Raw genomic sequence first — 12,439 nt, 5'->3', positions numbered from 1 at the left:
TGTGTAAATTAAAAATTAATTTTGCACACATCAAATGGAAGTGTCTCTCTGGAGCTATCCTACAGATGTTCCATCCAAGGTGAGTTGTTTTAAATACAAACACATGAAAAATACATTTTAGGCAGTACATTCTCACTGATTATTTATGCTGTTAAATGTAGCTTTTCTCGGTAGGTAATCATGTGAATCTAAGCTTTAGCATAGTCAAAAAACTGTATTTGGGAAAAATAAGTTTTTGGAAAGTACATACCAAATTTTCTTCCTTCACTAATATCTAATCACAGCTACCAGTAATCAATCTTCCTACTGATGTTGTCTTAGTCTACCTAGGGATCTTGCTTAGATTAAAAAGCATGGCATTTAGTCTAGAATTTCTGGATAGGTCTGTGCTTTGGTAATGCTAGTGACTTCAGTCCGGGCAGACTGGCCCCGTAGCCTTTACAAGGAGAATCAGATTTTGTGTTGCTTGCTCACTCTCTGCTTGCACAGCATGTCAGACTCTAGTGCATGTGTACTTCTGTTGGGAAAACACTGAAGGAAAATGAATGGGGTTCTCATCTTCCTACTTTGCTTTGGAAGAAGTCTTGTCTGTGCTGAAACATTGCTTACTGTTTTGAGAATCAGAACTGAACCTGCCTATTCTTGGAGGAGTCATACAGCACTGCGTTTCTAGTTGTTTCCTACAGTAGCCTATTCTGAACAGTGCCGGGAATCTTGGAGCAAGTAAGTAGGATTTGGCATATGCTTCAAAAAGCGTAGCAGGCTACGGAACTTGAATTGGTAGACAAGCTGCAGAGCACAAGAATGGTTATTGGTACAGGTATGATGTTGGGGAACACAGATAATGGAGTATTTATGTACCTCAATATGATCATGGATATATTTAGAAGTGTGTTTACAGTGTCCTTCTAGATAGGAGTATGTCTACATAGAAATGGTGACCTTTCTTATTTTTCATTGACTTTCGAATTCTGACTGATGTCATGTTTCCAGAGCCATGTTATTTTTTTGTTTAATTTTTTTCCATGGATTTTGAAGTGCATACTGTGGTGTTTTTAACCTTGTGGCCTGAAGTGCTGTGCCCTTCTAGTCAGCTGAAACTATCTAAACTAGCTTTGGTTATGCTTCACTGAGAATTATTCACAAGAAGATTTGCACTTTATGTTCCTGGTGAAGTTTCTGGGTAACTTTGATGAAGGTCAGATCTAGCTAGAGTCAGATTTGAGAGGTATGAGAAGAGTTTAGTTGCACCAGTTGGTTTCTAACTTGTATTTGAGGGTTGCGTGCTCTGAGTTAGAAAGTACAAAAGAGGAAAAACATGTGTTTCCAGCATCTTGGAGATTATTGTTTATAGCAAATTTTGTTTCTGAGTGTTGAGTTTTTGACTGAATTATTGTTTGCACGTGTTTTAATGTCTGTCTGGGCAGTCTTTTTTCACCTTGCAGCTAATATATCAGCCGTGAATGATTTAGGGATATCTGAGATGACAAGAAGGGCTTCTGTAAGTACATAAATAACGAAAGGAAGATGAGGCAAAAATATGGGCCCATTGCTCAGTGAGTTGGGGGACTTGGTTCTGCAGGACATGGAAAAGGCTGAGCTACTGGATGCCTTTGTTGCCTCAGTCTTTACTAGTAAGACTGGGATTCAAGAATCCCATGTTCCAAAGACCAGGGCAAAAGGCTACAGTAAGGAAGATTTACCTTAGTGGAAGAGGATTTACTTAAAAGATTAGGGAATACTTAAACAAGCTGGATATATGTAGGTCCATGGGCCGTGATGGAATGCCCTCAGGAGTACTGCGGGAGCTGGCTGATGTCATTAGAAGGCCATTCTTGATAATCTTTCATTGATCATGGTGACTGGGAGAAACATCTGAAAACTGAAGGAAGGCAAATGTCATTCCGGTCTTCAAGAAAGGCAAGAAGTATCACCCAGGGAACTATAGGCCGGTCAAAACCTTGGAAGATGGTAGAGACGCTAATTCTCAAAGCCATTTCCAGTTACGTAAAGGACAAGAAAATCATCCCGAGTTGTCAGCATGGATTTGCAAAGGGGAAGTTGTGCTTTACCAGCTCGATAAACTTCTACAATGAAATGACTGGCCTGGTGGATGAGGAAAGAACAGTGAACATTGCCTACCTGGGCTTCAGGAAGGCCTTTGACGGCTTTTCCTGAGAAGCTGGTGATGTATGGACTGGATAAGCAGACAGTGAGGTGGATTGAAAACTGACTGAACAGCTGGGTCCAGAAAGTGGTTATCAGTGGCACACATTCTAGTTGGAGGCGAGTAACTAGTGTTGTACCTCAGGAGTCAATACTAGGTCCAGTCCTATTTAACGTTGTCATTAATAATTTGGATGATGGAGCAGAGTGTGCCCTCAGCGTGGTTGCAGACTGCACCAAATTGTAAAGATCTCTATTAATGCTGGAGTAGATTCTGCATGACTATTCTAGTAAGTATTTTATTAAAGCTATTGATTAATAGTGATTTTTATGAGTGTATTACAGCTCTGGCTTTTATACTATTTCTCCAAGTGTGGCTTTTTAACAGCAGGCCCTGGGCCTAACAATTTTTTTTTATTATTTTTTTTCCTCCCTATAACCAAGCCCATAATATGGTGTTCTTGACTCTGGGTTAGCAGCCTGATGTAGCAATCCAGGTATGTAAACTTCCTGGTGAAAGGTCACTTTTCCAAATGAAGTCCTTGTTGTGAAATGGTAAAGCAACACCCTCCAGAGAGGCAATGGTCAACTTTTCCTTTTGTTTCTCTGACAGAACAAGTTTTTACTGAGGCTTAAACTTTAGCTTGTCTTTTATTTCCATTTCCTCTTAACGAGTTCCCCGTCTTTGGTGGGAGTCATAGAAGTACCAGCTCTTCACTATGTTTTTTGGTCACCTTCATTCATAAGGATATACAGTTGTTCACAATTTGATAGAATCAGACAAGCCCTTTTGTGCATCTGCTATTCTTGTGTTTCGGGGGGGGTGGGGTGGAAAAACTAACACCTTTTAACCTATGAAGTAGTAATGTAATGTAACTTGATGGGTAAATTGACTTGTGTGTGTTTTTACATTTAAAATACCCAAAATTTCACATTTTGAAACATATACTATGTTCTCCATAGAAAACATTAAAATACATAACTGTTAGATTATGAAACATGAGTTATGCCCTCATGTGTGTGTAGTGATGAGATGAAAGTGACTAATTGTTGTGATTCTGCATGCTCTGTGGAAGTGCTCCAGTTTATCTTAAGCAACAGCAACATTCTGTTGCTGCCATAGAACTCGGTGGACATGTGGTTTTATGGGAAATAATTGACACTGACAGTAGTACGGTCTGAGTATTTGTCAGAGGCAAGTACTGCGAACTTTTAGTAACATCTGCATATAAAGGAATCTCACAAGCGTGAGAAAGGAAACTGGTATGTGTGAAATTTCACCTCAGTAGGAGGGGAGGAGGGAAAGGTAAGGCTCGTGAAATAAGTTCAGAATTTATCTTCATAATTTAACATACCTACACCTTAGCAATTTTACATCTGCATGCCCTTCTGATATTTCTTTTTTTTTTGTATTTTGGAAGCTTGTTCTTCTGACTAATGCTGCTGATTACTTTCTGATGTTTCATTATGTCTTTTTCCATGGATAGTTCAGTTTTAATTTTTTGTTTTTATTTGTGGGAAACAAAGAATTTCTTGGGGGGGCAGCCCATTTGCACTAGTTTGTGTATGAGATGTAAGCAAATGTCTTAATTTTTTTTAAGGATGCAGTCCAATTCTGATCAAATGGAAGGCTATGAATTTAATAAATTAATTTTTAGCTAATGCCTCTTGATAGTCATACCGTGCATGTTAACTTCAATATCTTAACTTTTTAATCCCAGGTTAATCTGAAACATGTTTGCACTGGGTGATGGAGAAGGAAATTCTGTCCTCATGCACGTAATTTGTGCAGTGATATGCTGGGTTTATTGTGGGGATATTACCTCCCTTGGGGGAAGCAATTCACCTGCTGAACACTGCACAGTAACTGAGAGGTTTATAGAAGGCAACAATTTAGATTATTCCATAGAAACTTGCAAGTAGAGTTTAGTTGAGCAAATTATAAGGTCTTTGATTTAATAATTACAGGCTAATATTACCCATGGTATCCATAGTGTTTACTGTTCACAGGTCATTCATATAGCTTAGCACTGATTTCCTATATGCAACTATTGCAGACTATAAATTGGGTCGGGTGGTGGGCATTTTCTCTTTTATTTGAAACACCATTGGTTTTGTGATGATATATGGTGGGATAGTAAAGCCTTTTGGACTATTGTTTTCTCATTCGCTGCAGTTGTGAATCAGAGTTGTCAGCAACAGAGCTGAAAAGCTGTGGTTCAGAATCACTTCTGTCCCACAAAAGCCTTTCCCTGGTATGACAGCTCATGACAGGTAACTAGGAAGTAATGCTGAGCCATAGATCTTTGCAGCTCTTGCATTGATATCCAGGCTTTGGTGTATCCATGTGACTCTTAATCGCTGGTAATCTCTCCGTCTAGTTATGCTTCAGTCCAAATTTGTTCGTAATGCTCAGGATAAAGTTTCTGAGCACTGCAGAAAGATGGGAGATGTGAGAATTAGTTTCACAGTGGTGACGGTACCCCCTTCAGCGCTTGATCAGCGGTTATCATACCCTGGGCTATAAGTAACAAAGATTGTGGGACAGGTACCAGAAAGAGGATTAGGTTACCAGTTTAGCTGGTACAGATGGGCTCACCTGCTTGCTGCTCAGGGTTAGCATCATCTGGCGTTTGTAGCAGGTTGTCAGAGAGTACATCCCAAAATACTTGAGGGGGTTCTGAGACATTATGTTTTTTTAATATTGTGCCTGCCAGAGTGGTGGTGGTACATACTGTGATGCTGAGGCTGAATGTTGCTTCTCCCAGGGTTGTGGTGAGTGTTTGCAGAAACATAGCTTGTTGGAATAGCTGTGGGCATTGAGAGCAGTGCCCTTCTAGAGGTATGTGATGTATCTGCCAGCTAATTTTGTAGTAAGAATTCACTGAACAGCTCTGATGATGCAGGAGAGAGGAGTATTTGGTTTGTTCTTCTGTTGTTAGTGTTGGCTGTGTACGAGAGAGAAGTGATGCAAGTATGATTTTACCCTAATATGCAAGTACATACAGCAGGGAAGTGTGCTGAGCAAGTGCAAAGATCTTCTGTCAGATGCCTGAGATTTGTTTGCGTTTGGGTCTCAAGTCTGTATTTGTTCTCTTGAATAGTGCAGAAGCTGGCTACTGTTTAAGTTCTCTTAGCATTGTAAAATTAATTACCTTCAGAAACAAGTTGTCGAGCTGTATCTGAAATGTTTAGCTGACTGCCAAAATTACTTTCCAGTTGTTTATTAGAAGCTGACAGTAGAAAGTATTTTGTGCTATCAGCATGCAGCTTAGATTTGTTCATCTTCTTTTTTTTTTCTTTTTCTTTTAAGATGAGCTTTTTTTGTAGGTCAGTTGATTGTTAGGTGTTAGTGTGTTGTCGGTGATCTTTTTTTTTCCTGTTCTGACTGCAGAGCTAATGGATAGCAGCAGAAGAAAAACTAGTTCATTCTCAGGTTTCCTTTGGAGAGTACTAGAGAATCATGCTGTCAATACCTTACAGGCTACTCGGATGATTTCCCATGTGGGAAATCAGGAGAAAGGATGTAAATGAGAGCACTAATCTAATTTTTCTGTCTTTAAAAACAGTGAGGCAGACACCCATGTGATCTGCAGTGTAATTTATCTAAGAGCAGAAAGAATTAATTGAAAAGTGAGCCCTTGAGAGCCAGGAGACAGAGACAGGAGGACTAGGAGAAACCCAGGCTTCCCTTCTTGTTTGTTCTGGCAAGTCTGGCCTTGGGTACTTGAAGACCAGATGGGAAAAAAGAAACTTGCAAAAAACTGTAGTTATTGGTATGAGTGCATGGCTTTTTTTGTTTTGTTTTGTTTTCTTTTCCCCCAGAACCTCTTAACCTTTTTTTTTTTTTTTTGTAAGTAATATTCTCTTCCCCATTGTAGTCTCTTTCTCCCTCTCTTCTCTTTTTGTGATTGAAGTGGATGTGGAGATCCTTCACTGCTAGCAGTAAGGTCACAGAGAACTCTTCTGTTGTTACCTTAGAGAAGCACTGTGTTGCCCGTGGAGGGAGGGAGCAGGTTAGCCCCGCTGGGTCGTGCCTGCCAGGAGGGACAGCAGCTGGTCATTACCAGCAAACCCTGAGAAGCTCAGGCAGTACATCGAGTTGTTAATCTTGTCAGCCCTTGGTCTGACTCCCACATATGTCCCTGCGAATCAGCAAACTTTTCCAGAAAACACCTCAGCTAGACTAGTGGGAATGTAGTGTTACTGTATTCCTTCTGCCTGTGTTATCTCTTCAGAGTCTCATGTATATTTTTAAAGCTGATATAAAATAGCCTTCTATAGTTTTGTGGTTTTAATCTTTGATCCAGACTGTTTTGTGTGCATTGTCTTTAATCACTGTGTTTGCTTCACTTAGCATCAGTCCTTGTTCTTGTCACAGGTGGCAATTTTCTTGTGTGTTTTCCATGTCTGACCTCTCCTTTATTAAAATTTCATTCTTTCTCTGCTAGGAGATTATAATAACGGACAAAAGTGTTAGCATGGCAACTTTGTAGTATGATGACAGTGAAGGACTGTATGAAAATGGAACTCTTGAAAGAGGGTGGGAAACAGAATAAAGGATTGGATCCTCACAGGCCTAACACTGGAAAACTGAACCTTTCTGTTGAAAAGCAGGAAGATTTGCCTCCTCTCCTGCAAGGTGGTACTGACAGATAGCAGGATGGAGGAATGATTTCTGATGCTGGTCAAGTGTTACAGGGTTGAAACTTGGTCATGCGGAGCAATGTAACATCAGTAATATCCTATTTCAGAAGAAAACAGTTTAATTCTGCAGAGATTCATGTGGTTTTCATTTTGGTGGGGGGAGCTAACTGTACTCATAGCCAGCGGAATTTCTTGCCTTGCAGCTGTTGTTAATTTTGGTAGGAATAGAAGTAGTAAAGCCATGCACTCTACACAGACCTAACATGAGGTAGTGGTTGCGCTTTGATCTGAGAGGGAAAGAATGGGAGTAGAGAACAAACCAGAAAAGTAACTTGCCTGAAGTCATGCAGCTGGTTTGTGGATGAGCTTGGAGTAAAGCTCAGTGTCTTAGTTTCTGACCAGTAGTTCATACTTGCTGTTCCTCTCATGTTTTGACATAACATAAGCTGTTTTCATGAAGTATATGAAGGTACAGCAGTGGAGAGTAGTAGAAACTAACTTGCCTTTTTTTGTTGTTGTTGTTTAGGTTAAGTTGTATTTTATGACATTCGAAGAGCAAACAGCACCATTGCTCCATGAATTGTGAAACTGCAGGAGGTGTGTCAGCCCTCCCTACCTCCAGCTTTTCTTCCTTACTGTGACGTTCGTCTTGGGACCTGTGGCTTCATCCCCACTAGGTGTGCGCAGTGGCCTGCCTCAGCATCAGAGCAGAGGAAGCGACTTGCAGATCAGGGAGAGCCATGGCCCTGAGTTCCTACGTCTTTCACCTCTTCTATAAATTCAAAGTGTTGGTGCTTGTTACTTTGTGTTTGATGGTGCTGTGGGCCACATTCAGTTACTTTGTGAACTCCAGACAGGAGATTTCTAAACCTAAGAGCATGTTGGAGAATTTCAGAAAGGTAACTAGCCTGGAGGACAGTCAAAAGGAAGATAAGATGGAATCAACTGCCGCAGTTTCCACGTTGAAGTCATTTCAGGGTCCCTGCCCAACTGTGTCTCCATACCTGCGTAAGTGATGGTGCTTTCCTCTCCTTTCTGATAAGCTACATTTGCTTTGGTACTGCTGACTTTTTTTTTTTCCTAGCTTTCCTGTTCCACACTTTTCCTGTGAAACAAATACAGTGCAGCCAGTTGCAGTAAGCACTTCTGGGTGAGGAAGCAACTTGTGGCACAGATTGCCTGGACTGGGTCTGGCTGGGATAGCAGCTCGTGTAGTGCTATGTTTTGCATTTCTGGCTAAAGCAGCTTTGGTTCCACATCGGTGACTTGGCTACTGCTGGATAGTGTGCTGTTGAGGCTTCGTCTCTCTCTTCACTGGCCCACTAAAATCTGGTAGGCTGGGGGTGGGCTGGAGGCTGGGAGTGGACACAGCCAGGACTTTGTCTCTCTATCTTGACGATTGAAGGACTTCACAGCTGCATTGGGGTTAGCACTACTAATGATGAAGGTTCAAATAAGTGACTTTTTCCTTGGTTTGGCCATTTTTATTAGTCTATTTTTTGTTGGTTTTTTTTTTTTTGATCTTGGTATTGTTAGCAGCACCAGGCTTCTGCTTAGCAGTATTGTGTCATTGTCATCTTCCATTTTGTCAGCCTGATTAGGGATTTGACTGGGATGCTAGATTCTTCCCTCTTCACTGATATAGTCCAGAAAGCTGCTGTCTAGCTGCACCCCTCCACCCTTGACCCAAGATGTGTTTGCTTTAACTAAACACACTGTGGCTGTAGCCCTCGCAGTTGCCTGCGTTGTTCTCTTTCGTGGGTTTGCTCAGTAAGTCTAGAGGGACTGGAATGATAGCTCAGTGCAAGAGAAGTGATGAAATTTCATTTGGCTACAGAAAGCCTTGGTATATTTTATCTTACAAATTTATAGTTTGTGATGCTTTTGTTCATGCTTTTAAGTAGAGATGACTTCTCATGGCCACAGTCCTATGTCCTTTTCCACTTCCCTCTCTCTGCTTTGCCCTGGCAGCCGTTTCTGGCCAATCCTCATACAGTAGGGTATATTTTTTTTTTATCATCACCACTCTATAATCAGTTTAAGCAACTAAATGCTTGGCGCCCTCCCCTTCCACTGCCTACATAATCTCCTTATAGCTTTATTCTCTTGAGAAGACAGAGAAACCAATTGGGGCTTGAACCTATTTCAGGCTGGTTACAGAGTGATTCATTAGGTGACTGGACTAGTCACAACCAGAAACGACTCAGGAAAGCCTCTTGTACTTCTTCTACAGGAGGTGCCATCAAACTCACCTTCAAAGCATCTCTTACACTAGAAGAAGTGGAAAAGGAGAACCCTCAGGTAGCCAAGGGCCGATATCACCCTATGGAGTGCTCAGCATTGCAGCACGTGGCCATTCTCATCCCACACCGCAATAGAGAGAAACACTTGCTCTACCTCCTGGAGCACCTCCACCCCTTCCTACAGAGGCAGCAGCTGGACTACGGCATCTACGTTATACACCAGGTGAGGCAACAGTGCAGAGATGCATTTAGGTGGGGATGATGTCAGTCTGAGGAGAGGCATGATGTTGCGTCTGCTGTGTAACATCATTTTTCTGCACCCGATTCGAACAGTTCTACTTGTTGAGGGATACAGCAGTATGTGCAGCCATTGCTGGTAGTGCTGCAGGATCTCAGCTGCTGGTAGCAAAGTTTCCCAACTTTGTATTAACAAACAATGTCTTTAACTGGTGTCTATTTCTTAGTCTAAGAAACTGTTTCTGAGTTAGTGTTCAAGGTAAGCGTCTTTTGCGTTATTAATGCAACCCGCATCTTGCAGGATACACACACGCAACTAGGCTGACATGTTTTCTGTCTTTTGAATTCAGAGTTGTTTAGATCGAAGGCTTCAGTTTGTATCTAGCTCCTCTCTTCCATCTGCTTGCTCACTGTCATGTTTAGTAAGCTGTGTGTATCGTAGTTGTACTTACTTTGGTTGTCCCAAACTAAACATGACAGCTACTGCTCGTAAGTGCTTTATTTGCCCAGCAGGGGCTGTGGGAAGAAGCAGTCATGGCAAAGTACCTGGTTCCCTGAAAGGTCTATTAATTTCTTTATTTGCATTCTTTCTAGCTCTGCTGAGTCAGTGGCTAAAATTTGGGCAATCAGGCTTGTGCCATATTGTCTTCTAAGGTGCTTATGTTCTAGTTACAGGAACTAAAAGCAGTATAGAATCATAGAATGGTTTGAGTTGGAAGGGACCTTTAAAAATCCTCTAGTTCCAACCCCTCTGCCATGGGCAAGGTCACTTCCCACTAGGCCAGGTTGCTCAAAGCCCCATCCAGCCTGGCCTTGAGTGCTTCCAGGGATGAGGCTGCCACAACTTTCCTGGGCAACCTGTTCCAGTGTCTCACCACCCTCCCAGAAAAGAATTTCTTCCTAATGTCTAATCTAAATCTACCCTGCTCTAGTTCAAAACCATCATACTTTGTCCGATCACTTCCCTCCCCAACTTTCCTGCAGGCCCCCTTCAGGTACTGGAAGGCTGCCATAAGGTTTTCCTGGAACCTTCTTTTCTCCAGGCTGAACAACCCCAATTCCCTCAGCCTATCCTCATAGGAGAGATGCTCAAACCCTTTGATCGCTTTTGTGACTCTCCTCTGGACCTGCTCCAACAGGTCTATGTCCTTCTTGTGTTGGGGGCTCCAGAGCTGGACACAGTACTCCAGGTGGGGTCCTACAAAAGCAGAGTAGAGGAGCAGAATCACCTCCCTTGACCTTCTAGCGATGCTCGTTTTGATGCAGCCCAGGACATGGCTGGCTTTTTGGGCTGCCAGCACACATTGCTGCCCCATGTCAAGTGTCTCATCAACCAACACCTCCAAGTCCTTTCAATCCACTTGTTGCCCAGCCTGCATTTGTGGTTGGGATTGCCACAACAATGTAGATTGGGGATTTCTCTTTTGTAATATGTTGCCTTTATCTTTTATGTTTGCTTTCTTTTACTATCATTTACTTATGTGTTCTGCTTTGACTCTAAACAGATTTTTTTCAAACAGCGGGAGAAAAAGATGATAAATTAATGTAGCATCTCTTCTGTTGCGTTTAAAGGACTGGAGTCATTTAGCCAGTATGAAGCAGTGCATTCTAAGTTAAAGCTTACACTTCTGTGCAATGACACAGCAAAACAGTGACAAAAGTCATGGCAGGGTATATGCTTTCAGTTGGAATAGACTGTTAATTCAATGTCTAGGGTCATCATGTAACCCATAGAGTAGAAAAACTAAGGCTTTTTTTCTGCATTAGTATTTACTGTAAATATACATATAGTGGCTCAGTCCTGCTGATGAGCAGTGGTTAGCAATAAATCATTGAGGGAATGGGCATACATTCTTTGTTTATTGAAATATATGAGGTGAAGAACCACATTAGCAAGAAATAACACCAAAGTATAAAAGTTTTGTTTGATGTGAGCAGCAGTGTCAAGTCTGGACTTGTTCTGTCAGAGTTTTTACTTGGAAAATTAGAACCGTTTGCATATCCTTTCTATGTAGATAGGTATAGCCAAAGACTGGAAAGTGAGTCTAACAAAACTCTTTTATGGCAAATCCATTTTTATTCTCTATTTGTGCTGTCATTACTTGTTTTAAGTATCTTTTGAGGAAAGATGTAGTTAAAAATGGGATTTAACTATTGAAATACACAGAATTTACTTTGAAAAAATATTAAGAAATGGAGGGTTTGGATTTTTTGTGTGTGTGGGTTTGTTTTTTTTTTTCCGAGAGCCATTGAAGGGTCTACTCTAGATCTCTTCTTCATGGGCTACTTTTGTAACATATGGAAAATCTTCTTTCTCTGCGCAAATGTTCATACTTGAGTGGGGTCCTGAAATAAATGTGAGTTTGTAAACTCGAATAATGAATAACATATTTCCCAGAATGTTTTTTTGTGGTCGGTGTTCTTATTCCATAGGAATGAAGAAGGACAATACTCAGTAAAAAGATGAGAGTAAATTTTACTATTTGTTCAGCATGCGGTCTGACGTTGAAAACCTGTCAGACGTTTTTAGCTGTTGTTTGGCTACCGTTGTGCAGGCAGTGACCTGTGATGTCTGACTGTATCGATGGAGGAGACAAGTGCAGCAGATGGTAGTTTACTAGGCTGGGTTTGGTACCCAATACAAGTGAAGTTCTTTACATGTTCTTTACCAGTCATCCAAATTGTTCTGTATCACTTAGTAACCTGTTCACTCAATAGTCTGTATCAAGAGATTATAATTTTTTTCATGTACAGGATATTTAAAAAAACCACCACACACACAAAACCTACTGAAAAATTTGACATCATAGATTTTGAGTAAATTATGTCTAGATTTTTCATGGAAAATTCCTTGCCTGACTGAGATGAAAGCAACTGATTATCCCTTTCTTAATTTCTCATGGTGGGCACTGGGCTGTATTTCCCTAACTGCAGGGATGGAGCCATAAGTCTTCTTTGTGCAGGAGCAGATAGCTCTTAGTGATGGTGAACAATTGCTGCTTCAGAACAAGGCCTTACTTTTTAGGATAAAACATTGTATACAGCAATTTTCCCCTGCAGCTAACAGTCTGGGGAGGCCAACTTCTTTCTCATCTTCCATGGAACCTCTTTCAGTCTAGGCACCTCCTAGCAAATTACTCCTTTCT

General features: G+C 41.2%; 1 protein-coding gene across 1 annotated transcript in view; it reads left to right on the top strand.

The window, feature by feature from the left end:
- The first annotated feature begins 7,553 nt into the window (after positions 1–7,553).
- The window catches only part of B4GALT4 (UDP-Gal:betaGlcNAc beta 1,4- galactosyltransferase, polypeptide 4), a 16,184-nt gene continuing 11,298 nt past the window's right edge, over positions 7,554–12,439 (top strand). The window contains exons 1-2 of the mRNA XM_009876039.1: positions 7,554–7,821; positions 9,047–9,279. Coding sequence (XP_009874341.1) covers positions 7,554–7,821; positions 9,047–9,279 — 501 coding nt within the window. The remainder of the gene's footprint in view (positions 7,822–9,046; positions 9,280–12,439) is intronic.

Source organism: Apaloderma vittatum, unplaced genomic scaffold, assembly GCF_000703405.1.
Source record: "Apaloderma vittatum isolate BGI_N311 unplaced genomic scaffold, ASM70340v1 scaffold21309, whole genome shotgun sequence".
In the NCBI taxonomy this organism is placed as follows: domain Eukaryota; kingdom Metazoa; phylum Chordata; class Aves; order Trogoniformes; family Trogonidae; genus Apaloderma; species Apaloderma vittatum.
This window is presented reverse-complemented; position numbering and strand designations above follow the sequence as displayed.